General features: G+C 43.2%; 7 protein-coding genes across 7 annotated transcripts in view; 4 read left to right on the top strand and 3 right to left on the bottom strand.

Moving 5' to 3' along the window:
* Nucleotides 1-415: 415 nt before the first annotated feature.
* On the bottom strand, nt 416-1,444 carry LOC128297066 (aprataxin-like). Its single transcript, XM_053032627.1, has 3 exons — nt 1,253-1,444; nt 928-1,153; nt 416-821 (listed from the first exon to the last, which is right to left on the bottom strand). Exons 1-3 carry the CDS (start codon nt 1,442-1,444, stop codon nt 640-642), a joined length of 600 nt encoding a protein of 199 aa, XP_052888587.1. The 3' UTR covers nt 416-639.
* A 2,880-nt stretch (nt 1,445-4,324) lies between these two features.
* LOC128301633 (trafficking protein particle complex subunit 6b) lies at nt 4,325-5,066 on the top strand. The gene is made up of 3 exons (XM_053038215.1): nt 4,325-4,454; nt 4,524-4,787; nt 4,864-5,066. Exons 1-3 carry the CDS (start codon nt 4,380-4,382, stop codon nt 4,987-4,989), a joined length of 465 nt encoding a protein of 154 aa, XP_052894175.1. The 5' UTR covers nt 4,325-4,379; the 3' UTR covers nt 4,990-5,066.
* On the top strand, nt 5,052-6,951 carry LOC128301623 (tRNA (guanine(10)-N2)-methyltransferase homolog). Its single transcript, XM_053038202.1, has 4 exons — nt 5,052-5,260; nt 5,338-6,202; nt 6,263-6,461; nt 6,531-6,951. The coding sequence occupies exons 1-4, from the start codon at nt 5,195-5,197 to the stop codon at nt 6,865-6,867; spliced, it is 1,467 nt and encodes a 488-aa protein (XP_052894162.1). The 5' UTR covers nt 5,052-5,194; the 3' UTR covers nt 6,868-6,951.
* Nucleotides 6,941-10,000, bottom strand: LOC128301613 (ADAM 17-like protease). The gene is made up of 7 exons (XM_053038190.1): nt 9,928-10,000; nt 9,095-9,858; nt 8,838-9,032; nt 8,585-8,723; nt 7,548-8,453; nt 7,315-7,474; nt 6,941-7,252 (listed from the first exon to the last, which is right to left on the bottom strand). The coding sequence occupies exons 1-7, from the start codon at nt 9,998-10,000 to the stop codon at nt 7,216-7,218; spliced, it is 2,274 nt and encodes a 757-aa protein (XP_052894150.1). The 3' UTR covers nt 6,941-7,215.
* Nucleotides 10,001-10,253: 253 nt separating this feature from the next.
* LOC128297679 (methionine--tRNA ligase, mitochondrial) lies at nt 10,254-12,324 on the top strand. The gene is made up of 4 exons (XM_053033364.1): nt 10,254-10,447; nt 10,547-11,524; nt 11,588-11,782; nt 11,847-12,324. Exons 1-4 carry the CDS (start codon nt 10,327-10,329, stop codon nt 12,275-12,277), a joined length of 1,725 nt encoding a protein of 574 aa, XP_052889324.1. The 5' UTR covers nt 10,254-10,326; the 3' UTR covers nt 12,278-12,324.
* Nucleotides 12,325-13,382: 1,058 nt separating this feature from the next.
* The window catches only part of LOC128309845 (mucin-5AC), a 41,399-nt gene continuing 27,311 nt past the window's right edge, over nt 13,383-27,470 (top strand). Inside the window, exon 1 of the mRNA XM_053046327.1 lies at nt 13,383-13,563. Coding sequence (XP_052902287.1) covers nt 13,383-13,563 — 181 coding nt within the window. The remainder of the gene's footprint in view (nt 13,564-27,470) is intronic.
* Nucleotides 13,860-24,804, bottom strand: LOC128309846 (uncharacterized). The gene is made up of 8 exons (XM_053046328.1): nt 23,652-24,804; nt 23,159-23,382; nt 22,914-23,072; nt 22,724-22,853; nt 17,281-17,520; nt 15,312-15,417; nt 14,824-15,090; nt 13,860-14,751 (listed from the first exon to the last, which is right to left on the bottom strand). The coding sequence occupies exons 1-8, from the start codon at nt 24,802-24,804 to the stop codon at nt 14,118-14,120; spliced, it is 2,913 nt and encodes a 970-aa protein (XP_052902288.1). The 3' UTR covers nt 13,860-14,117.

Here is a 27,470-nt window from a genome sequence, read left to right as displayed (position 1 = left end):
AAGAATATCGTTGAAACGGAAGCGCAAAATACTGTTTAAATTTATAAGAAGGAATTCGAAAGAAAGACCTCCTGTTTTTTATTTACATCCTAAAATCCTGCGTTAGAATTTTTGAAGTGAATTGCTCAACAGCACCTTGTTTAGGACAGAACCTAGGGTTTACCTTGTTTATCGAAAGGGACAATTTTTATTTCGCTACATCATAAGATATCGATTTGCTCATTTGCAATCGCTTCCCTAACTTCAATAAACGTACAGCGCACTACACAAATTGTTTTAGGTATGATACTTCATACACTCAAAACACATTATCCTTTTAATACAAAGTGTTTATTATAGTTTAGTTCAGTTTCATTTTTTCACAAAAATTTCAGCTGAAAGCCTTCACGTCGCTTGAGTATGTTTTGTTCTTGATTTATTTTTGTTGTTGCTTTAGTATCATTGATCGAGATCAATATCTGTGATTGAAAAAAATCACGTAATGACTGTAACCGATGCATACATGTTTCAAATTATTATTTGAAATACAATAAGAGAGTTTAATTCGAAGAGAATGATCTTTCTTCGTAGATCGATGACGAACCTTATACCAAAATCGCACAAAAACTAATAAACGGAAAACAAAAAATGTAAACCAGTTCACCATAAGTGCATTCTATCTATTTTTGTAACGTGGATGGTTATGTGTTGTTTAATTAAGTGGAGATGTTCGGTCTGAAACTCGCAAACGTTACACTTAAGAGGACCTTCGCGTAACGATTGAATGTAAGCATCCGAGCGTTCCACGATTTTGCCGAACAACTTCAGTTCCTGCAATACCGCTGCATGAAAAAATAAAACCAATATTTTATTATGACGTTAGCAGCAATCCACTCAACGGTTCAATCTAATATTTTTGTGCTCTCTTTAAGTAACTAGATAGCTTACCTTCATGCGATCGGAATATTTCGGAATTGAAAATGGTCCAATGGTGTCTTCTTTTCAGGCTCGGCGAGTCAAAATCGTTTGAAATGACATGCAAATGCAACCGCTTCATGTGCGGTTTCAGATGGTATCCAAAGTTGAACTGCGCCTCATCTAGTCTCATGTCTTTAATTACGCGTATCCCCAGCTGATACATGTCCTCCAGCAGCTCAACATCTTCGGTTGTGAGCTGAAGCGTTCGTTTTTACACCACATATAGCAGATACAATTACAGTTCGTTTAAAACAATGTAGTTGCAGGTAAAATGATCAACTAGGACACCCCTTACCTCATGCAGAGTATCTATAGCCTTTCTCGGCAGCACCATAAAATGAATGCGCGCCTTCGGATGTAGATCTCTAATTGCGACAGATTTACTCGTACTATTTAAATGCAACTTTTCGTCCGCTAATTCCCGCACAAGTTGATATGACCAGTGTTCACGCACCAACTTGGCGTATTCTTCCTCGGCGTGTGCCATGATGATGAAAGTTGTTACTATCCTTTCACTGACGACACTGTTCACTTTTTTTTGTTTCGTTAGAACGGCCGTATCGACACTGTTCACTTGAATCTTATAAAACGAACTGACTTAAGTTATCAATAGTAAGCCGCATTCGCGCCATCGTATGTACAACTCGAGACGGCACGTACAAAGTGTTCCTCCTTGTGTTAGTATGTATGGATTTGTTGCCTCAGTTTTAAATGGAGATAAGCTATTGCTGATCAGGGCGCTTTGCTGGGAGTGTGCATCATTTCTTCTTATGTTTTTATAAGGTTGGCTTATAGAGATTTCATTTCCTCGTATGTGTACAAAATCGTTTCTTAAGACTTTGTGTGTGACTATGACTCATATTATGTTTACGAAACAAAATTGAAGACAAACGATTTGTTAATGCCGTAGTCGGCTCTCAACTGGAATCATGTTTTTAATCGGTAAACAAATCGAAGACTGAAAATGGACTCAACAAAGTATACGAGATTTAAGATGGTCTTAACAATTCCTTACTAATGTGTGCGAAGGAACAAAAAAACATCGTCATATTCAAGCGAAATAGTGATAGTGTCTTATCTATTTTCTCTCTTTTTTTTATTAATCTGTCTATTCTACGTTATGTGATTTCATTTTCTTGAAGATTGAACATTGTTTATTGAGAATAACCCGTTCTACTATCCGCGTTGATTTCCGCTACTGTTATTTGGTTCTCAAACTCTTCCCCAACACAATTCATCTAATTAACGTTTAGCTTTACTATTTCATATTATTACCGTATAAATCCCTGCAAAAAAAAACAGTGCCAGATCGAGGATCGATCGTACCTCAGTAGATCCCTTTTTCCATCTTTTTACATTAGCTTTTCGTTTACCTTCAACATTGTTTTACAAATTCATGTTTATTTATTCATTTCCAATGTCCACGGTTTGTTCGCTGCGTAAAGCAGGTCAAAGCAGGGTGCCATAACGTTTTATGTTTTTGTTGTTTTTTTTTAATTCAAAAAAGGTCTAACAAGCATAATTCTTAAATAAACAGAGTTAAAAAAGGGCCTACAGATCTTAATGTTGAGAGCTATTGATCTTGAGCTCTTGGTTGTTGCGTCCGATACAGAAGAAGGAAGATGGGTTGTGATGAGTCTAATTTTCTCCCGAATCGAATTAATCCAACGGCACATTCGACGCATTCTGAAGTCCGGATTAACTCCGACATAGTTAGCGCGCGTTAAAGCGTTTCAAGGGGCGGATCGGTGGTGCATTTGCTAACGATGCAGCAGTAGACCGGAGCAAAATCTAAACCGGATCAATCTCATTTCTGCAAGACAGACTTTCCAGATACGGGTAAATGACGACAAACAAAGCAACAAAATGACAATGAATGTACTGCCACTTCAGGGACTCTACGAAAAAACACCAGGAGCGGTGTTGAAAACCACGTGAAAAACTTACGCGTGGAGAACAGAACAAGATTTTTAAAAAAATTGGTGGAATAAAAAAGCAAAGAAATAACCCAATGCAACAACCTAAAGAAAACGACAAGAAAACTGGCATATCTGTATCACGCTGCGTTTTGAATCTCCAATAGACTTGTGGAAAACACCAATGCTTTAATACCAATGGAAAACTTTGAAACATACCTGTGTAAACTATGTAAATACACTATAGTGTATTGTGTAACGAAAACTATCAGCAATCTCGAGAAAACCTGTGAAAAACTTGATAAAACTCATTTTATAACTGTATTCAAACACGTGGGACACTGCTGAAGCAATATGTCCGCATCATATCGAAGTTCGTGTACAGGCAGTCCCCGAGATACGCGGTTCCTCTTTTACGCGGATTCGGAGATACGCGGTTTTTGGAAATTTGACAAATGACATAGTTTATAGCACAAAATCTAAGCTAAAAGGTGAAAATTTAGTCGAAAATACCTTTTTCGTCATATAAAACATTTCTTTCTAACTTACTTTAATGTAATCTTTCTAAAAATCGCCTGATTCGCTAATTAAACCAAGTGCAGAGAAGGAATTCGACTCGCTGACTTTGAAGTATAAACGAAATTACACCAGGATTCGACTTACGCGAAAATTCGAGTTACGCGGATTTTTCCCGGGTTATAGCGGTCCGCTATAATAGCGTATCTCGGGCACTGCCTGTATATGCATCTTTTCATGTTTAGTGTTTCAGGTAATTAGTTTACATTTTCAGCACACGGGAAACATGGAAAACCTGGTCAGAAGAAGTTATTATCACGCGGTTATTGCGCGGTTAATAGTTCTATAAGTGCCCGATAATAGTCCGATAATAGTCCGTTGATAGTCCGTTGATAGTCCGATGATAGTCCGTTCATAGTACGATCATACTCCGATAGTAACCCGACGATCGTCCGATCATAGTAGGATCTTAGTTCGATGATAGTCCGATCATAGTCCGATAGTAGTCCGATAGTAGTACGAAAATTGTTCGATAGTAGCCCGATAGTAGCCCTATAAAAGTTAAATAATAGTTAGATGAAACCTCGATGGCAGTCCGATGATAGTCCGATCCTGGTGCGATAATAGCCCGATAGAAACCCAATAACAGTAAACTAAGCACAATTTAACTAGCTAAAACCATAATTACTATTTGAAAAGTTAGAAAATATTGCAGATTAGTTTCATTAAGTAATTAGCAATTGAGTCGCAATAATTGTAAAATTTTTTATCCATAAAAGCTGGCTTTGAAAGCTAAATTAATAGTAATTCGTCTCAAAATTAACACAATTTTGCTGAAACCCCATGTGTAGGAAGAAATGTTCATTGGGCGCTTAGATTCTCCGTGTAAACAAAATCGTACGTATTAGGTTAGTTGGGTTGTTTATGAAGCAAAGATTGTCGGAACTTTGTTGTACGTCCTCAGCTAGGCTGTGAAAATACGCTATTCCGATGGCAGAGGAAGCGATTTTTGAATTCTTGCATTCGGAAATAGTAAACTATACGCTAACGAAAGAAAACAGCAAGGCAAGTAAGAGTACTCACTACTTCTAGCTAGCCAAATAATGGTTTGCTTCTCCGTTCCATCGTTTGCAGGAAAATGATCTTTCTACGCTAGAATACATTGGATTTACTACCGGGTATAGAATAATTGAACGGCTAACCCGCGAATGGCCACGGTTCAAGGATGAACTGGATACGATGAAGTTTATTTGTACCGATTTTTGGAGTTCTATCTACCGGAAACAGATCGACAACTTGCGTACTAATCATCAGGGGGTGTATGTGCTGCAGGACAATGCTTTTCGTTTTCTCACTCGACTCTCGTCTGGTTCACAGTATCTAGAACATGCTCCAAAGGTAATGGGAATGTTGTAATGTTTTATACTTTGATGTATAATAATGTTTTCGTCTTTTTGGGGGTGGAATTTTTCAGTTCGTTGCGTTCACCTGCGGTCTAGTGCGGGGTGGTTTGGCCAATCTGGGCATTACAAGCACGGTCACGGCGGAAGTACAGACCATGCCTTCGTGTAAATTTCACATCCAAGTTAATCGGACATAAGACGGGCGAAAACGTTGATTTATTCCCGATATTCCTCTATTGCAAATGAAATAAAACAACAAGTGCAATGTCACTGAAAGAAGAAAACGTATGTTGTTTATGTTTGTGTGATTGGACGGTGAGAAATGTCATTTGCGTTGAAACGTTGAACGTACAGTAAAATCGGAACGCATGTGCCCGCAGCACAGTAGATTGATACGAAAAGATGAGTGGTGCAATGAAAAAATACGTCCTTTGGTTTGCCCAAGAGCACGTAGACTTCCGGCAGGCGGTAACTATCAGTTTATTGTTTTGTTGGATCGATCTACAGTTTGTGCGTAATATCGTACCTCCGTTAAATTCCAACAGGAAATTGCTTCCTTGATGCGTATATGGAACATTCAAATGGATACATCGGCTGATCATAATCCGGAACGACCGTTCTGGGTAGTGGGAATGGCAAACGACGATGCAGCCCGTAAGCTGGCCGCCCGGTCAATGTCGCTGCGATGCATTTTTGAACTGTGGGCACATTCGCACCAGGGTTTAACAAACTTCCACGCTACACTTAACGACTACATCGAAACAAACCGCAAATCACTTGCGAGTCATTTCGCTGCAAAGAACTCATTTAAGATAACCGTAGAAACGTACAACAAACACTTCAGCCAGAAGGAAAAGGTCGCTAAAATCGAAACCATGCAGTATCTCCCGGTGGAAGGGCCTGTAAATCTGAAGACGCCGGATATACATTACTGGTATATTGAGTTTTGGGGATTGGATCCAATGAATGTACCGGAACAACCGCACGATGTTCTGTTCGGTCGCTGGATAGCGGATGGGAAGCGTGATATGATAAATGAGATATCGCTAAAGCATCGTAAATTCATCGGAAACACCTCAATGGACCCGCAACTGTCATTGCTGATGGCAAATCAAGGACTCGTTCGGAGCGGTGATTTGGTGTTGGATCCGTTTGCGGGATCCGGTTCGCTTCTCGTTGCCGCGGCAAAGTTTGGCGCATACGTAATCGGAGCCGACATCGATTACATGATCGTACATGGGATATCGAAGCCAACACGAGTAAATCAGAAGGTCAGAGAGCGAGATGAGAGCATCTATGCTAACCTGCAGCAGTACAGTTGCGGAGGATTGTTCGTTGATGTACTAATAGCGGACTTTTCACGAAGCATCTGGGCAGAAAATATGGTCTTTGACAGTATTATCACAGATCGTACGTAGGTTCGGAGAATCTTTCAGTGCAGAGAATTTATTATTTTTGGAAACTTTTTAGCTCCCTACGGCATTCGTGAGGCAACGGAGAGAATTGAATTTAAGGCTCAGCGTAAAACGACTGTGATGACAGAGGATGCAGTACACTATCCATCTACTTCACCGTATCAGCTGTGTCAGATGTATAAGGATTTGCTACAATTTTCCGCTCGTCACCTAAAGCTTGGTGGTCGGCTGGTTTGCTGGTTTCCTATGTTGAGGTATACAATTGCTACATCTTCTTTCAGGTCGTTTTGCATGTGTAATGTTACGTGAATATGTTCTTTCAGAAAGGATCAAGATTCTGACGTAGTGCCTCGTCACAAGTGCCTGCAGTTGGTAGCCAATTCCGAACAACCACTGTCGGGGTACAGTTCCCGACGATTGTTAACATATGAGAAGGTATCCGACAGCGAATCAGAACTCAATGCATTCGAAATGCCAGATACAGTGGTGGAAAATTTTCGCCAGCGCTACCTCACCCAGCTGGCTGAGGATAATGGAACGCGTAAAGAGCGGCGTCTAGCGTTGCGTGAGGTGGGTCGAAAGGAGGCAAAGAAACGAGGAAAACAACAGCAACCGGATGGGAAATGGCGCTACACGCAAGAAACACCAGATGCAAATTAGCTATGCGCGATGATGTGATGGAATTGGTAAAGAAAATAAATTAACGAAGGAACTACTCGTTTCGAAGTGGATATTTACTCGAATCGTGACAAAGATTATATTTTTGCATTGCTATTTGCTGCGCTCGCTTTTTCGGCAGTTAAAACTACAATTGTGCTTACGGTACCGGTATGGTTACGGGTTAATTTTTTGGGGAAATTATCTTCTCTGTGGTGGTTATTTCGTACTTATGAATAAGGTATGAAAAAAGCAAACACAATCCAATGCTACTGACTAGTTTACGGTTACCAAGCATCCCACCGTTTTCGATAGGAAAATTCACATCCCGCTAGAACTGAATATTAAAATTCACATTCTGGCAACGGTTATCTTTTGCCTCGGTACCCTGTTACAAAGAAGAAATAACATATCATTTCAAGCTGCTCTAGATACAGGAATACACCTTACCTTATATGAATCACCCGCCTTCGATCGCTCGGGTGAATGAGATCCAGCTTTTGGCTCCACTCGTACTCCTTCCAATCTTCTTTCCTCTTTTTCCTATCAAAGTAAGCGATAACACAGCTGACTGGAATCCAAAACAGAGCTGTTAACATGACAACCGCCACTGGAATGGATAAAACCCCGAAAAAGAAACTAAATATCATCGACTGCTAGGACAACCTCACGCAAATACTTACTGACAATGTTGTCGCGAAGGAATCGCAACACCTTGTTGATGTTAATTTCTTCAATAATGTCCCAAAAGCGTTCCACCACATCCTGGATCGTTTTCTCGCACATGCCCTTATTGCAGAAACCCTGTATGCACGGTGTTCCATCTGGTAGCACATCCGGTGGCTCTACAGGAAAGCACGTCTCGTTGATGCTCTGCCGACAGCAGCGTTTGCAGGCATCCGCTATGATATCGCACATGCAGCTCTGCAGTCCCTGAGTCTCACAGTACGGCACACATTTCCCGTTGCGACATTGGCCCCGCTCCTGGCACATTGTGCCATCGCTCATCGGAGGACTCTTCGGGCATTCGGCATGATTCCCTGTGCAACGTGCTTCCTGTTCACAAGTCGCGTACTGTGCCTCGCGACACTTCACCCCAGCCATCATGTACTGGCAGTTCTGACAGCAGGGTGAGTTTTTATCGCTACAAACAGCACCTTGATTGCGTCGCAGCTTGCAATTCTTATCGCAGCACGCATCGTTATCCTCGGTACCTAGCAAACCGGCATCGCACTGTTCATCACCCTCGACACGCAAATTGCCGCAAAAAGATTCTTCTGGTTCGGAAAAGCAGCGTCCCGATTTCGCCTGAAGTACTTTACGAATTGAACGCAGCGAGCAGGGTGAGAACTTCTTATTGTTTACGTCATAGCCACTGACGGAGTAGGTATACATTAGGAAGCTACCGCCCTGGGAAGCGCTTGGTGAACACTCCGGAATGTCGGGATCATGTTCCGAACCCCAGTTGTGACCAAACTCGTGCGCCGTTACGAGATCCGCTTCACGCGTTATCACACGCTGTCCATAGTGATTGCGAGAACTGCTGAGACCCGAGTTGAGGTACAGAGTGTAGCCATTTTTGAAGTATTCTGTTGAAGGTAAATTATGTTTTGTGAAAAAGATTGAAGTAAAATAACATTTCAAATAAATACAATCATAATAATGTCAATCATAATCATAAAAAGTGTGATCATATTCATAATCAATATGCGAACGAGACCTGGAGTACAGATACCGCCAACGGAATTACGACGCGGAGAGCCAACGTACGCTAATCCTAGAATTCCTCCTTCAAACTTAAGATCTGTAAAAAGATGCGCCAAGCAAAAATCCTTATGACTGTACTCCCGGGAGAATACCTACGATTGTTTATTTTACCCATGTAAAGCAGCATGTAATATTGATTTGTTATAAAATTGTTAGTTGTGGTCATGAAAAAAAGTGGATCTAACTAAATGCAATCCAAGACTTACCTCGAGTAGATTTCGAACATCCCACTTTTCACGCACCATGTTGTAATGGGCTTCGCCGCCACGAACTCTTGTCGGTTCTGAATGCACCACGATCTTTTTAATAACGAAACCCATCCCTTTAAATCCCTCCTGGTCCGATCGATCCTGCCAGATGGTATCGTTATAAATCTTATGAACACGATCGATAAGGCTTATCTGAAAAAAAAAAGAAATAATGTAACAGCAGCAGGAACGACGAACTTAACATGAAAGCATACCAAATAATTAATGGTAGTTTTAGTATTGCTTCCACCCATCTCCTGGAAGAAACGATAGTCTGCCACGAGCAGCAAAGGGCAGCGAGTTTTTGTCGGTGTATACTCATACTGATCCGCCTGTCGTTTGCGACGTGTTTTTTTGCTATCCTGCGAGTCTGCCGCATGCCACACCGTTTCCGGTGTGGGGTCATTGTCGGTTTCATACACTTCCACACCATCCTCATATTCATCTTCGTCAGGTTGTCCTTCTAGTTCAAGACCCTCTTTGACATAGCCGCACGTACGTGGTACACCCAAATCTCCCGAAATGGCATCGACCTGATCCCAGCTGAACTTGATGTCGGACGAGCGGTATGCAATCATGTGTTTATCGCTCAAATGCGGTAAATGGCGCCACGATGGTTCAATGTGATACGTTTCGTCCGGCAGTACGACCGAAGCGGTCATCACACCATCATCGATGTGTGCATTTACATGGGATTGCATTTCACCAAACACTCGGCCCTTAAAAAAATTGCTACGATCGAGATGAACGATCGATTTGCTTCCATTACCATCGACGGAATAAGCCCGAAAGTTACTGTGCAGTACGGAGGTGTGAGGATGTAAAATTAGGCGAAACTTTCTTCCCAGCACTTTGAACTCCACCTCCTTAATCGTGTTGAACGGATGGTTGCTGTGTTTGGTACCGCGTTTTTCAATTCGATGTGAAAGATCCTTCGCATGGAGCGTTTCGTAGTACTTGAGGTTTTTGTGCAGTTGCCCTGTAGAACAAAAGGCCAGCAAGGACTGAGTTTTGTTTACTAACGAAAGAGACCCGCTACTATAATTACCTTGCAACGGAGCGATAAACACGGCAAACGAAACCACTAACACCACGGCTAACATGATGTTAGGGACAGACATATTGCCTGAATAGAAATTTAATCCTGCGATGAACTTCTCCTGCGTGCAGAGTGGGTTTGTTTTTCCTTTGGTGAAGTCGATTTTTCACCAATCCGTTTTCGTTGTCAAATTGACAGCAGTTTGTTGTCGCTCAATGTGTGAATGCGATAGACAAGGCATATGGCTATCCTGCTTCAGCAGAATACGTCAAACGCAATCAGCTGAGCAATGTTGTGTTCTTATAAAACCACTCAAATGGTAACATCTGCATAAATATACAAGCCGGCTTTTGATAAGGTTGAATAAAATAACTTATCAAGCGTTAACAGTGGATCGTTTAGACTTACATGTCCTTATTACGGAAGTTATCGTTCAGTAACATGGTTACCAGGTGGATTTTTTCAAGACGGTTCTCCTCTCAAATACAGCCCTCCTTCGTTACCACTCCAATATTCTACGTTAATGCAGGTGAATAAAGGCACTTTATGACTAATCCCTTTTTATGATAGTGGCAGTCAACATATTAGTAATACTGCATTGCTTTTTTTTCTGGTCTCTGTCATCCAGCGCCTCATATAGGTCATCTCTACTCATCTGTGATTGGCGATGCAATTCATCGCTTTAACAAAATGACCCGGTCGAACGAACTTGGCGATTGCTTTTTGAGCACCGGAACCGATGAGCACGGGCTAAAGATTCAGCAAGCTGCTATTAAGCAATCCACCTCAACCGAAGATTATTGTAATGCTATTGCTTCGAAGTATCGCGAACTATTTGACAGATTTAAAATCGACTACACACGGTTCATCAGAACTACCGACACTGATCATCGTCAGGCAGTTCATGCCTTCTGGAAATCGTTAGCCGCCTCCGATAGTATATACACGGCGAACTATTCCGGCTGGTACTGTGTACCGGACGAAACATTCCTCACCGACAGTCAGCTGAAGGAAAATGAAGCGGGTGAAAAATGCTCCATCGATTCAGGGCATTCGGTTGAGTGGACGGAGGAAGAAAATTACATGTTTCGCCTAGGTCGCTACCAGGACGATGTGCTGTATTGGGTGAAGGGCCTCGAAGGGCGCCGCATTCAACCAGACAAATTTGCTCGCATCCTGCAGGGCTACTTGGAGGAGCCTTTACCCGACATTTCTATCTCGCGACCTATGAATCGAGTATCCTGGGGTATTCCTGTGCCATCGGATCCCACGCAATCGGTGTACGTGTGGCTTGATGCGCTGGTAAACTATCTAACAGTTGCGGGATATCCCAAAGAAAACTTCCGCGCCCGTTGGCCGCCAACGGTGCAGGTTTTGGGAAAGGATATCCTTAAATTTCACGGAATCTACTGGCCTGCCTTCTTGATAGCGGCCAATTTAGAACCACCGCAGCAATTATTGGTACATTCGCACTGGACCGTTGATAATCAGAAAATGTCGAAAAGTAAACAAAATGTGGTGGATCCGAACGAACGTGCGGAACTGTTCACACATGAAGGTCTGCGTTATTTTCTACTACGTGAAGGCGTGGCACACAGTGATGGAAGTAAGGGTTAATTTAATATCATTTCCATTTGATCCCTTGTGTTGAGAGTGTTTTTCTTCGTAGATTACAGTGATACAAAAATTTTGCGAGTCCTAAATTCGGAGTTGGCCGACACACTTGGAAATCTGCTTTCGCGATGTTGCGGTAAAGCGCTCAACTCCGCATCTATTTTCCCAGCCGTAGACGTGGAGGCTTTAGAATCATTGAAAGAAGTTGATGCTACAAAACGGATGCTGGAAGCACTGGAAGAAATGCCAGGTACAAGTGAAACCCTTACTCTGATGGAATAATGAAAATAATGTTACTGTTGACTGTATTTCAGACAAAACACTGGCCCATTATAAAAATTTCAACTTTTACCTCGTAGTTGACACGGTAGTCCATCTACTGCACAGTGCAAATAATTTCTTCGAAACCACCGCACCGTGGAAACTGAAGCGAAGCGATAATCGTGCCGATCGTGCCAAGCTAAATACCATACTTTCTATGACAATGGAGGTGCTTCGTCAGACAGGGATCGTCACCCAACCGATTGTGCCTGGGCTTTCGATGCAGTTGCTGGACAAATTACAAATTTCTTACTCAGACCGCGAGTGGAAAGATCTGAAGGTATGTTTTCGCACGCGAGATACTCCGTTGGCTGAAGGCGAATGTATACTTTTCCGGCGTATTGTACCGTCAGCTCCAACGGCTAACGAACTGAGCCAAACAGAAAAACATTCATCACACAAAAAGCGGAAACAGTCGTATTGAAAATGTCGATACTGGAGCGATTGGGAATAAAGTTGATTGCGATGGCGTGCAGTAACAGTAAATTGAAATTTGAAACGGATAAAAATGGCCTCATACTGGACCTAAGGAACAAATTTTACCCCGCAACTTGCAACAATTCAACAGATTTTAATAATGTTTTCTTGATAAAAAAAAAAAAACAAATCTCAAACAATGCACTAGAAAATGTGCATCAAATAACATAAAAATTGGTTTTACAATTACTCATACTATAGTTTTTATTCACATCGGAAATCAGCTGTGGTGATAGTGCAACCCCTTCGTGAGAGAGCGCTTTCATCGCCGCATTTTTCGAACGACCTCTTCGTATTTCCTTCCTCCTTCCTTTCCCACTCCTTCTAAAAGCACATCAATCCTGCTAACGCGCCCAAAAGTGAGAATTTGGATCCCTTACGAAATTGGGCTGCGTTTGCTCCTTGGGCAGCGCATGACGGTACGCAGCCTAACAGACTTTGACAGCGCCGACGTGTTGACGTTCGTCATCTGGTGTATGTGGAAAGTCAGCGAATCGCAGCGACGGGAAATAAATATTAATTGTGCCGTTTCGGTTTGCATTTTTGTGTTTTGCCGTGTGGCAGATGCGTCCTTGCAGTATTTTGCTGGCAACTGAGTCCAAATTTCAAGTGTTATTGTATGGCTGAATCGTAATTTGGCAGCTACCCACATGCGATCATTGTTGATACTCTGATACACCTCATCATCATCATCATCATTGGCATTGGCATCAACGCTCTATCAATCCGGTTCGTGCAAGTGTGTTTGGAGAAAGTGTTTTGAGGACACCTTTATTGCCAAAAGTTTTGCGTACCATCTACACACATTACGTGCGTATTCTCATAAGAATTGTTTGTGGTGATCCAAAATTATTGCCAGACAAGAACGGCTAATAGCTCAAGACAACAGTGCAGTTACCTCTCTATACGTTTGCCCTAATCGATTGTACGGCTGTGATTGAATCTACCGAACCCCAACACCCTAGCAATCAGTGTTATCTGAAGATCTCCGTTGCGTTAAAAGTGAACCGCAGTGAAACTTTAACGTACTGTTATTTCGTAGCGACGTCTCGATGGCTTCCAATGCTCCTCCAGGTGGAAAAAGTGACACGTCACGGAAACCACCTGTGATAAAGAACCCATTGCTGAGCTCCCAGGTTACCGGACTGACGCTGGATGATTTTGCGCCGGTTGCGGTGTTGTTGCCTGCTGCACCGCTTCCACCCGTCGTGAGGGAAGCATCGGAATCAACAGGTCAGTAGCAGGAAAATCTCACTCTTACTTTCTGCTGAAGACTAATCTTTAGAAGATGTTTTACTAATTGTAGACGCGACGAACATAACGTAAAGCATTAAGGTGGTTGTATACTAAGAAATTCAATATTACTTCCTTATTACACGATTCTCATAAGCAATTATCATGCATACAGTATGATCTTCATAATATCCATAATATCATAATATCCAGAATATCCATACTTGATCCATGATCATGAATGAATGATCCATACTTTTAGATTTTGAATATTGCAAAAAGTTCACGTTCGTTCAAGTTCACGGAGACTTGTTGCAGTAGTTTTCTGAATCAAATCAATGGAATACAGAGTAGGGTTACCAACACTTGAACTCTAAAGAATGTTACATTTATTTTTTCTTCACAATGGTGATAACTTTTGGTGTCTACTACATTTGCGTTATAATTAAATCTGGTTGTTGATAGCAGTATTATTACAAACTAAAGCGAGGAGAACGTATAAAAAAACACATGTTCTAAAAACTTAGGACTCTTAAGATGTATGAAGCAGCAGCTCACTTGGTACGACGTGTACCAAGGGATTCTCCACCCCGGTAGATTGGTAACTCTTTCGATTGGCGTCGCTTGCGAATGCAGTATCGTATGAGCAGCACGAGAAGTATGATCAATGCGATGAACAGCAGTATACCAAGCACGACGGCGGCAATGCCTGCCTCATTAAGCCAGATGTCTGTTACGTCCAGATTAAGACTGCGCACATTTCGACTGACATCGTACGCTGTAACGGTAACGCGCGGTTGACAACAGGAAGCAGTATAACTGGCTCGCACCTCGTCCCGTGTGCCCGCTGTAAAAGGTGTCTTATAGAGAAGACCGGCCGGGTTCGAGGAGATGCGCATCAGTCCAGTCTCGTAGTCTCGTGCCATCACCTCGAGCGTCCAGAATGCTCCGGTACAGGTGGCTGGTGTTGATCGGCCCTCGCAACGGCTGGAATAGGTGTACCAGAGCGAGGGACGAGTACTGTCGGCTAGACCAGCAGAATCGGACACGGTCACCCAGGCAGACTGTGACACCGTATCGACACCGGTGGTGGAGAAGGTTACCTTGTCACGGGAACCAATTTCGGCCGTTGGCGTCACAATTAGCGCAACGGTCACGATGATCGACTGGCCAGGGCTTAGTGTTACTCTGGATGAAGTGGATGAAAAATCGTGTTATTTTCTTTAAGCGTGATGCCTTACTATGCAAGTCTGTACTTACTGTCCGGGATTAAGCGATCGCAGGAAAGCTAACTCGTCCGTGACGCGGAAGAAGTACGTTATGGGAGTCTGTCGGTAGTTGGTAACTTCAAAGTATAATTGAAGAGCTTGTCCGCGGGCTCCGATCAACTGCGAGTTAACACCAACATCTACCTTGGTGATTGCCTGGATCGATGCACGGCCACTTATGATACCGCTATCTTCATCGGTTAACTCAGTTTGGCGCGCAAACCTGTGCTCTTCGCCATTCGATCGTGGTAATTTTGAGCTGAAAAAGGCATAATGGAAATGTGTTACATGACTGTCCAGCCTGCATGTTCACAACACCGAAGGTGTAAGATCGATTGTTATAGAATTTGCAAAAGGATACGCGTATGAACATTAGGTAAACGAGCTATAATTCTATCTTACACGATTCTAGGAAGGGTTCCACTGTTGGACTATGTACTTTTTTAATTTGTTGAACAGTTTTATTTCATCATATCTTACCTTCCACCAGTGTAATGTTGGAAGTTTATGTTTCCTTCCACATTGTTACTTATTGACCCCTCTGCCTCCTTTTCCCAGAGCTCTGGCGCTGAATCTGGTCCAACTTCTAAAGAGAAAGCAAAGTAAAGGTATAGACTTCGAAGCAAGGGTTTTTTTTCATCTCTGAAATTCGAGAATAAGGCTCATTCTTGGTTCTTCGTACTAAGAGATGATAACCGTGCCGAGGCGATAAAACGGTGGTTGCTTCGCAATGAATCACCGGCTGTCTATTTAATTTCTGCTATGCTACAATCTGGATTCGGTCAAAGGTTACTTTCTCGGACAATGGTTGTAGCATACCAGGGCAGCTGGATCACATCATTCTGATGACTGGCGTTCTTTGTTGTGTCTATCGTCGCCCACTCTGCTGTTGTTTCCTGCCTTAAGTTTCTACTCTAGCTCAACACTGAGCAGATGGGCAGCTTGGAAAAATGGTGCAAATATTAGGGTGACGCATAAACAGAGATTTGTGTTTACGATGTAAACATAATAACACAACCTAGCACACTCACACACACACACACACGTGCATACAAAGGTTCTTACGTTTCGGCATGCTGAGATCATAACGAAACTCATGATACGCACATTGTATCGAATTCATTCTTTCTTCTGACTTCAAAACCTCAAAATTCGGTCGTTCCAAAGAATCGAATCAACGATTGTCCCCCAGTTTTATTCCACTGCCCAACATCCAACAACGTACATGTTTCTTTTTCTCTCTCTCTCTCTCTCTCTCTCTCTCTCTCTCTCTCTCTCTCTCTCGAGCAGAGGGTCTGTTTGTTTGTATGCCGTTGGTGCACGCGATCCATGGCGAAAGAATCTCACTTACTCACGCTCTTTCAATCGCACATCACCGCTTCCGACCAAGCCCTCGAGTGTCGCGAACGGAGAAAAACCAGCGCCTGCTTCGCACGCGATCAGTCAGTCGAAAGTAACGGAACGGAACGCATCTAACGCATCTCGCTTCAGGCGTTTTAAGCGTGATTGAGTTTTCATTTCCATCCGGATTTCCATCGTGATGTTGAGAACCGTGAATCGTGTGAATAGGATAAGGTTAGTGTATCTTACTTCTGCAATAAAAAGCTCCAATCTGAAGTGAACTTGTCTATTGTGGTATAATTAAAGTGCACCCACACACAAACAAAACTGTAAGCTTGTGCGTCGCAAGGTGGTAATTTTGTTTGACGTGAAATCTTCCAACAATGCAAGGAATTAATTTCCGTCAATGGATGGACGGTGAAACAAATGTGTTTCAAATTGTTAAAACGATAGTGAATCACAATGACAGCGTGCACTCTGTACCGTAAACGTGCCCCTAACATTGTATGATTACATCGATGGCGCCAAACACAAGACAGGGGGGTAAGCCGTCAACATTGACGTACCATCCCGTAGCGTTGCTAATGCTTCCTGTGACCTTCTTTTCGATTCCTATTCCCCGTGTCGTGTCAGTCGTGGCTGTTTATTAATTTTGTCTGCCTTGTCCTACGGGATGAAGTATGGGGAAAGGTGCTAGAGCGATTTAGTGATAAACCAGTGTTTTGCATGAAAGCGGTATGATTTTGTATGTTTGTTCGCGTTGGATGTTGACCGTCCTTTCTGGGCACTGGGGTGGAAAGGTCGGAAAAGGGTTAAGTTTTGTTATTTTTTTTTGCTTTCACTGTTTGCTAACAGCTAACGCTCTTATCAGCGTCCCGTTCTATGTTTATTGATCGCGTGTGCGAGTGGCACGTCATCAAGTGTTTAGCATTCAACGAAACACACTCCCCGCGTAGCATAATATGTGTGTAACAAAACTGTTGTTTTTCCCTGGTTTTTCCTGCAAGAGCGCGGCATGGGAGTATGCTTCTGCACTATAACTATCATACTGGAACCTTGCAATTGCCACTGTACATCTTGTTTTCTAAAGCAGGTGCGCAATACTTACCATACGTGTCGATTCCATGCCAAAAGATCGATGCAGACTTTATCGTAACGTTATAAAGGTTCGCTGGAGCACTTGAAGCCGATACGTTTAACCGATAGAGTCCCGGTTGTGTTTGATTAAACAGGAACAGCAGCAAAGGAGTTTCTTTCGGATCGTATGATCTAACTGTTCCGGTTAGAAGTGATGCTATATCGGTTGTGTATTTGTGCTCCTTGTCGTGAATTAAATCGATCACAGATCCTAAATGTTTGCAGGGAAAATGGGAGGAAATAATGGCGTAGAGTAAAAATTAGCCCAATGGTGTTCTATGGACATGTTTTCCATTTTCGTCATTTACGTTGTTGATACGTTGTTCATAATGATCGTACTGTGAATTGTGCATGATTTGAATGTACGTATGTGTGCTTGTGTGTTAAGTGGAGAAAAAGCAACGCGTAACGGATGATGCTCCAAAGCCAAGGATGTGGTGTAGGCTTGCCCATCAATATGAAATGTATATTTCTTCATTGATCGCCCACTGTAAGCTAACGTATGCTAATATGGAATGGCCATGTTGCGTGAAGCTAGTCGTTCACTGCCCAGCGCTGAGTTTAGCTTTTGCTTTTTTGTTTTGCTATGTGTTCGTGTAAAACAAAACGGACGAAACCAAAAGTAATACTAATGAATGAATGCACATACATACACACAACCCAACAAAACACTGTAAACAAAGCGGTGATGCACAAAAAAGCCAGTGGCTGGGCGCGAAAGACGCACGCAACGATAAGAAACTGGGAATGTAATTTATGAAAGGGCTGGCAAACGACGAGAACGCGTGGAATTGTTTACGTACATCGCGCACATGGCGTTGTGATGGAAACGAGGCTACGGTAGTGTTGGTGCTGCTGTGATGGCTGGCTTTGGATAAAACAGCTGGGTTTTGTTTACGATCTTGAATGCAAGGGAGAACGAGAGAGAATGCGACAGGGTGAGAGCATAAAAGTGAGATGAGAAGAAAGCATATAAAAGATAGAAAATGGAAGAGACCCTTTACAAACATTACAACGTATTAGGTGCGAATGCCAATTAACAGAACAGAGAGTAGGGAATGTAAATGTTTGTTTACCTTCAGATGGAATTTGTGCATAATGCTTAAACATTTGAGTGATTTGCTTGATAAATCATAATGATTTCCCTGCATTACTACTGAGTATAAGTGACAGCCATAGGAATGTATTACTCTTTTTCGGTTTCTTAAACTCGCCTTTAACCCTGGAGTAAGTGATTCGGGTTACTGATAATCAGCTAACCGAACCACAATGCAATTAAGTAATTAAAAAAACCTGAACACTGTTTGCTGCCGGCAGAAGCCGTATTCCTCATTACTTTGCCCTTTTTATGTTGAATTAGATACACCCAACGCGTTCTTAATGTTCTTGCTATGAGCGTCGGTGGAAAACAGGGGAGTACCTAATCTTTTAATTATGTAGAAGAGTGTTGCTTGCAACGGGAGTGCATCGGTGTACATGTGTACGGTCTCCTTTGTCGGTATGGTAATGGGGGGAAGCCAAAACAATTTCCAAAAAGTGCTTAATTTTGTTTTCTATGTCATTAATGCATTCCCAATTCAAGCAAGAATTGTGCTGTATTGCAACAAAATACATAATTTTATGATTAAGAAACCCCGAAAAAGCTGTTTTTGTAATTCTATGATGTTGTCGAAAAAATATATATACAGAAATGCATTTGAACGATCAAGTTGGAGCGCTAGGTATATGTGTATGTGCTTTACGGTGCTGGGAAACGAAAGTGAGACACATGCGCCACACCAACCCCACCTACACACCGTTCTCCTGTGCTGCGTTGTAAAACCGAATGAACCAAAAATTTCACTTTCCTTCATGGAACCGAACAGAAAAAGCATAGAGCCGCAATACCGTTCCAGCAGCGCGGCCGTTGACGTTGCGGTTGCGATCGCACTTTACGGGGCGGAACACCCAACCCCATTTGATAACCCTGGCGAATGTGGCTGCCCTGGAAATGGTTGACTGCGCGCACGGGCATACAGAAAGATGAAACAATTTGCAATTTAGTTCAAAGCGAAATGCACCTAACCCGTGGTAGGAAAAGTTCGATGGCTCCGTTACAAACTTGTGGACCACACATTTGATTGTGTGCATGTGTTCGGGCGATCCCTCAACGTGAAGGATTCACCTGCGCAGATGTGGTTTTTTTTTTTGTTGTTTGGATTGCGTAGACCCGTATAGCAACCCGAGTTGACGTCATTGCTCTCGCAAGTCGTTGCTCACGAGTCGCGATCCGCGAGTTAACAGCGCGTGTGAGCAAACAACAGACGAAACGCATTTCATTTGCTCACCAGTGTGGCAAGTGAGAATGAGAGGTCGCAGCAGGAGGATGAGAGGATTTGAGAGTGCAAAAGAGAAAGAGTATGTGTGTTGAGTCCGGTAGTTGTCAAAAAAGGCAACCACAATCATAGTACCAAAAGGGCTATTGAAATGCGATTCTATTCAGTGGGACATCGCAGCAGTGTCGCTTGGTAGCTGGGAAGTGTTAGAAGCTGTTAGAAGAAAGGTTCCTCCTCTACGCTGTTCCCGTAAGTTAAAGTTCGTGTTGTTAGTGGTTTATAGATGAGAACGGTGCAAAAGTCGCACGCAAAATAGTGAAGGGAAGAAGATTTGACGTGGTGGTTGCAAGCACAACCACAGTGCTCATTGCAGATTTTACTACGTTGCGTTGAGGAAAATATTGACCAGAAGCAAACGGGGTAAGTACATGCCCGTTGTTGTGCCAAATTCGAGAATCAATTGTGCAAAGGTGGTGTGACTGTTGAATGTAGATTTCTCCGTTATTATTTCTATGCATACTGTGTGTTAGTTGTGATTTGTATCCTGTTGTTGCTGTTGTAGCTACTACGTAAAGAAAACGTATGAGGTGTAGAGGTTTGCGAGATGAATCATATGATAGAGTGAGGTTTACTGCGGTGAAAGTAAAACAAACATATGCGAGTGAAAGGAAGCAATGTTGGAAAAAATCTATCTAGTCTGCGATTTTGCGCAATTTGTGTATGCTCCCGGGGGTATCCTTCCCAACCGTGCAAGAGAGGTGAGCATATCCACCTATGATGTGAGCGAGAGAGTACGCGTGTGATGGAGGTTATTGGTGTGGTGGCGCCTTTTGTTTTGATTCACGTCGATGCCATGGAAATAGTTGAAAATGTTCAGTGCAAAGTATTCAAATTCGTGATAATAATGTCGTGCTATATCTGGGTGGAAGAAATAGAGCAATCAACGTATCGATCGACTTAAACTTCTTTGCGCAGATGACAGTGAGGAAGACGAGATCTGTTCAACGATCTCACAAACAAGCTAGGGCGCTGTTGTATGTGTGTGTGTGTGTTTGTTTGAATGCGCGGAACGAACACGTGTAAAACCTGTTGTTTGAATCGTGCAAACGCGTCATATGGTTCAAGGTTGCCACCGGTGGGACGCCGACAGCGCAGATTATGAGATGTGCCGTGCCGGTTTGCAGTATGTGTGAACCTTCCCTTCGGAACCGGGTTGGTCTCTGCAGAGACGTAATCAAAACCGGCTTTACTTACCTCCTGGTTACTGTGTTTGGACTCGTTTGCTTAGGGTAATAGCTATTTCTGGAGCGCAGTTCTGGTGAAGGTTTCATAGTGACCTCTAACGGGTCCGTGCGTATTTTCAACAGACGGGCCCCTCCTCCAGTTAATAAAGCTAATGATAAGTAGATCCGTACAACTGTACATTGCGGTTTTTTAAAATGATCGGTTACAAGGTGTTAGCTCATGATCGGTTTTGTTTTTTCGGAAACTGTTTGACACACAAAGCACCTGAAGTTGTGTGAAATATGACAACACAGCTGAAAACAAATGGTTAGAAAACGTATGTAACGCAAGGCATTTAGAAGGAACGCAAATCAACAGGAAGCACGAAATAAAAACGATCGCAAACACACAAGACGCTCCCCAAACCCATGTCCTAACCCAATGAAACCCATCGCATCGCAGATAGATTTATGGAGATGATTTATGTTTGTTTTCTTTTCATTAATTATTTACAACAAATATAATCGCTTAATAATGTTAACACGTAAAATAGTAGTTATCTTAATGCTAAAGAGGACGCGTTTCTTCCCGGTTACAATTGCAGCATTCTGTCTCAAACCTGTTCACGGTTTCTTGATCGGTGGTAAAGAATTGTCTACTACCGAGCAGAAGGCTAAGCAGGAGACGATGTAAAGAGGATAGATATCAAACGATCATAGAAGGTTTGCGTTGTAGGATCGTATGTATGCTTAAGTACAACATGTTGTATGCGTGTATTCATCTACATAAATATATATCCTCAACTGATGCAACATTACGCGTAAACACAGGAAAACTCCTTGCCTCAAGAGAAACACTTTTTTATCCTAAACAACGCACACTTTGCCAAGCTCCATATTAGGATCCTCTTGAGTTTAACTTAGCAAATATACAATTTGTACTTGGAAAAGATTTTAACAATTGGCCAGGTTTAAAAAAACACACACGATCGATGGTAAACAAAAGGGGCGCGATGTTTTGCGCGTTGTTTTTCTCGTTGGCTATCGACCGTGCAATGTTGTGTGCAACAGCGCTCAACTTGCGTTCAACTGGCGAAGTAGGTTTACGTAAAATGCCCTCACAGTGGTTAGTGCCCATGCAAAATAACGATCGAGTCTTTCGTTTGTTTACTGCTATTGTTTTGTCTGTGAAGTTGTAATGGATTGTGCGGAATTTCGGGGGGTTTTTTTACGAGATGTATGACTGCCCCAGGATATAGTTATTGAAGTTTAAAGCTTTTCGGAATATGTTGTAATGCGCATACAGATAATTTCAATAAAATTCTTCCATTGTTTACCGGTTCCGTTTGTAGTGGAGTAAATACTACTAAATATGATTGGTAATTTGTGTAAAAAAACCCAAAAGTTCTGGAGTCAATGCATTAGGTAATACATATTAAGTTATTGAGTTTACATTAAAAGAGAGGAGTACGATTTAGTACAGAAATAACCAGTCTAACAGAGTACATCATTATGTTCTCGGTTCAAAACGACCTGCTGCGTATCTATGGCTCTGCAAAAAAAGACTAACACATCGGTAGAATGCATTTTAGAAGGAATAGTGTTAAACTGATTTGGAAAGCATACTGATACCGGCAACAATGTACGTCATACAAAAACCCGACAGCCAACAATAAGCACATTTTCACGGCATGATATAATTGACGAATGAGCAGTACATGGAGTACCATATGGATGGAACAGTCTCTGGTGTGATGATTTTTTCGTTGATGGATAAGTTTAAACAAAAAGACTGATAATGCAAGGGTTCGGCGGAAACAAATGGGGTGACATCCATTCCCATTATGGAAGAAGGTTGTTTATGGGTTCTAGTCACCATTGGGCGTTTCCAGGGTGGCCTGGTCGATGAGACCGTGCAACTTGAAGTACAAGCTGTTCACATCCTCCCCGACGCTGACCGGAATGGATTGCGCTCCGTGTAGATCGTGCTGCGATAGCAGGGTTGTCTGAAAAGCGAACAGGATAAAGTCGTCTCATAATAAGGTGAAGAATAGTTCAAAACTTACCAACACTGGATTGCTGCCAAAGTATCGATCGATTTCGAAGTGTATCACACGACCGCCAGTTTTGTGGGCTAACTCGTGCAGTGCCGTCTGGTTGGTCATTGGTTGGTCCAATTGCTGCTTGCTATCCAGAATCTCTTCACCAAACCAGATAACGTAGAGCTACGGGGGTAGAGTATGTTAAGACAATGTTCTCATACAAATAACGTAAGGATAGTTTCAAGGATCGCGAAAACCACGGAACTTACCCGAATTCGTTTCTTGAGCAAGGTTAGCGCTGTCATGCGGGAAAGCTGTGCGTCTGTTGTTGCTCTGCTGGTGGCCAAGAAGATAGCACTATCGTACGGTATCTCTTGTGAGGTTCGTAATATGCTGTAATACTCGCTACCACCACGATCATAGCTGGGTTGCAGTAGATTGACCGCCTCCATCAGGGTCTTCGTGTTGCGGAAAGTAATGGATTTGGATATACCTGTGAAACGGAGAAATGAACATTTTAGACACCGCATCAGATATTTCACACCAACATCTTCGGCATAATCTAACGTGCTTTTCATCGCCAACATGCGAAGAAGCTTGACATCATGTCCACATCTTGAATGTTGAGCTTTTGGATCACGCTTTAGGTTCATGCCAAATTCACCTGTAAACATTTGCCTACCCATGTTGGTACGTGATAAAGCAATGTGTACGTGACGGGTGTTGGTGAATGAAATTGTGTCCACACAGGGCCACACTTACCGGTAGCGTTGTAACGCAACAGGATCGCATCGAGTGGAGACTTCGGTACAAGCGAAGCCTCCAGCACCTTCTTGGTAAATGCTAGCGAGTCGTTCGACGTATCAACGAGAAAAGCGATCGGCATCCGGAGGTTCTTGTCAGCGATCAGCTGCGCCAACAGTTCCGGTTTGGAAAGTTTGCTCTCGTCGAAGCCACTGCCTCCGGTATGAGATGCTGGGACCGGTTTCGTGGGTCGCAGAGGATGCAAATCGACCGGCGGATGGTCAACGTTACCGTTTATTCCTTCCTGTTCAGGGCTGGTACCTACCAATGCACCCGGGGGAATCGTGGTGGTGGTAGCCAGCTGCAGAACATCGTCTTCTTGCGTGTCCTCTACATTGTTCTCCCCATCGGGCGAGGTGAAGTGTTCCGCACTGTCGTTCACTCCAGTTCCACCACTGCTGCCGGTGTCGGCACTGTTGTAGAGATGGTTGGTCGTTTCCGAGGGCAAATCCTGGCGCAGATGATGGTGCTCCAAAGCTCTGCTGCTTAGCGTCGGTTCCTCGCGAGAATGGTGATGTACCGCCCGGTGAAGGTGCTGATCTTCCGGGGATTCACGCGCTGGTTCCTGGTGTTCACTCACGAATGCCTGTGGTGCGCTGGCACGTGCCTCATTGTCTGTGCTAGCGGGCTGTATGGATTCGACACTATCGTTCCGTTCACTTGACGCAAGCAAACTGGACCCGTAGTCAAGAACGGAACTACTGGTAGTCAGGTACTGGTCGTCAACCCCGCTCAGCTCCGAACTGTTGAAGCTATCGGGGTATATGGCACGATCTTCCTCGCTACTGCCGAGCGATCCCGGTCTACGATATTGGTGCTCCGGATTGGTGTGAGGTTGGTAGTACACGCTATCCAGCATATCGCTCGGTGGTAATATATCGGAGGATGCAGCTGCTGCGGTATCGGGGGTAATGGTGGCAGAATCGCCCTGCATCACACCCGTACTACCACCGTATGCCAGAAGGGAACTGGTGGCATCCGCCACCAAGCTTCCATAGGAACTAGAATAACTGTCACCTTCCCGGCCGTCTTCCTCCTGCAGCTCTAGAGCGGACGTTTGGCGGGAGATGGACACTAACGCTAACACTAACACTAGTATCGGTGGATACATGATGGTGGCTCTTGAGTTTTGAGTTCGCGGTAATTTCAGAATCGATGTTTCACTGTTTTATTATGATGATTGTTTCGGAAAATGTCTCTTCTTCGTACTTCGGTAACGATATCGTTGCACTTGAGGTACACATTAAAAGCAAAACAAAAAACTCACAATAGCATTACAGCAACATCAGGCACTATATACCGTTGTGGTTTAATCGATTACATAACTGCACGGTCTGTAAACAGTAACTGTAAATTAAAAATATCTATCATGACATTAACTGCAGTCTTGTTAGTTCACTAAAGGGTTCACAATAGTTTAGGTCCGCAGAAAAAAAAACGTCGCGAGAATTGTGGATCGTTCTAACGATCCATATTTGTTGTGGATGGTGATACTTAGAAGAGAACTTAAGTGCTGTGTAACACAAAATTAAAAACCAATGCTGAAGTTTCCCGCATCACGTAAAACGAATGCCCTTTTGGCACCGGACGGCTTTACCGATATGGCCGACCGTTGGGCTCAGGTTGTCGTAGCCGGTGCTAACACGATAGAAACAACAACAATCCCCCTTTGCTTGGAGTGATCCGTCACTTGCCGACACTGTGTGCGTCGTCTCCGTATGTTTCCGTGACCCACCCGTAAGCCACCGTGTGCGGTAGTCGACTGAAAGTTAGTGGTACACCTTGAACGTGGTCGCGGGCTCACGTCCTATGCACTGCCCTGTTCAGACCAGTATGGCCCCCATTGCGGTTTACTGTTGACCGCGTGTGTAAAAGGAAGCATATAGGTGGTCAACAGTCTGCACCGGCTTGCCGTTGCTTTGGCGATGGAAGGCTATTTTAGTGTGTCCATATATTCGCGGGTCGTGGTCACCAGCGCCACCATCGGTGGTAATAATATGTTTTCGTAGTTTCCACACACTTAACCGGCAGCTTTGTGTTAGGGCAATGTTCAAATTTCCCCCTCCGACTCGATCGTCATATCGACCGGTTTCTGATTTGAACAAAAATAGGATGATAATTTATCAACTACGCGCTTTGGGGCCAGCCCCAGCGACGATGGTTTGATCAAGATAAATGAGAAAGAAATGCTAATATAAACCATGGATACTGCCCATACTCCGTGAATCTTTATCCGCAACAATGATAACAAAAAAAAAACGTAGCTAAAACAAATGAAGTCCAATAGTTTTGTTAAATTGTATTTGTATATCTTTTGTTCATATAGCACACATTTACGAAAAACAATATTTTTAATCAGTTTAATTTTCGTGGGCGCTAGAAACAATGTTAGGAGAAATTAAGGTCTTTAGCTTTGTTGAACAATTTGAAATCAAACCAACCTCTTCCACCTTCCACGCTTCTATTCTGTTGCGTAATATGAGATCTTTTTTTGATATGTTTTTTTTCCCAAACGTGAGCTTGCCCGGACTTCCTTTAAATAAATGCATCATCAGTGTGTAAAATGGAGTGCACATTGGCAATATTAAATCGTTCGTTCGCTGGGAAAACTTCATCTGGTTGTAGTATTGTGTTGCAACGAAACAGAATAGGTGATCGTGCGGTTCAGCGGGACTCCATTGCGGAAAAACGAAAGATTAGTACATCAATACACATAATAAGCAACATAATTTGCCCCCCCACACAGTGCATAACGCTCAGCTAAGTGTCGTGTACCAAGTGCACCTCAACTCGATCGACCGTATTGAGTTGGATGTTTTGAGGAACTGCACTGTTTTTCACTTCCGGGTTGTTTTCCTCTCATTCGCGTATCATACGCTTTATGGATCGTTCTTTTGATCGTCGCATTTATAATTCATCATATTTACCGCCGACACTTCTTGTGCGCTCTTGCACACCCATCGTGAGTGTTTGCAAACATCAGCTAGCACCGTGGTGTAAGCATGTACGTACTGGGCTCCCACGTGCAGTGCCGCCCATGGCGGTGGGAGGTCTCCTTTGCCTGTAGTGTACCGAGGGAGTACGATCATTGAGTGCACCGCTCATTCTTCAACACCTGATCAAAGCAGGCGAAACTCTGCGCGAACCATGATCACGGGACCACCCGTGAATCACTCGTAAAAAGAAAGGCATGCTGTTACGGGGCGGCATTGCAACATGTTTGTGACACACTATTGTTTTGATTTGTGGTGTGATATGAATTGTTTATCTTGCTAAACATTTTCTCCAAAGGTGTGCAGACCCCTTTCAGCCATGGCCTAGAGATGAAATTGATGGGCTTAGAATTTGCGTCAACCTTCTTCGCAGGTGACCACCGTACCGTACGTACACTAATGTTACGCGATTCATACACCTTCTAACGTTTCTTTATTATACACGCATTTCGCATTCTCGCGGTAACCAATGAGCCACCGACACCGGTTGTGCATGGTCCTCCCCGTGAGGCCATCAGGGGTAGAATCGGATCTGTAAAGTGTGTGTTGATTTGTTGGGCTATGAAAATGTGACACCTTTGTAGCTTGGTCAGGGAGCCCCATTGGAGGTGCTATTTATTCTCTCACCGTTGTGGGTGCTGCAGTGTGAAATATGAAGCACCTACTGGTGTTTTGGCGTGTTTCTTCATTTGCGTTTGAAATTATGCGTGTTCCTTCTTGAGCGAGTGAATTGTCCCCCCCCCCCTCCCCTTAACATTTGTCATCGTGCTGCTCTCATTTAAAT

The sequence above is a fragment of the Anopheles moucheti genome, chromosome 2 (assembly GCF_943734755.1).
Source record: "Anopheles moucheti chromosome 2, idAnoMoucSN_F20_07, whole genome shotgun sequence".
NCBI lineage: Eukaryota > Metazoa > Arthropoda > Insecta > Diptera > Culicidae > Anopheles > Anopheles moucheti.
This window is presented reverse-complemented; position numbering and strand designations above follow the sequence as displayed.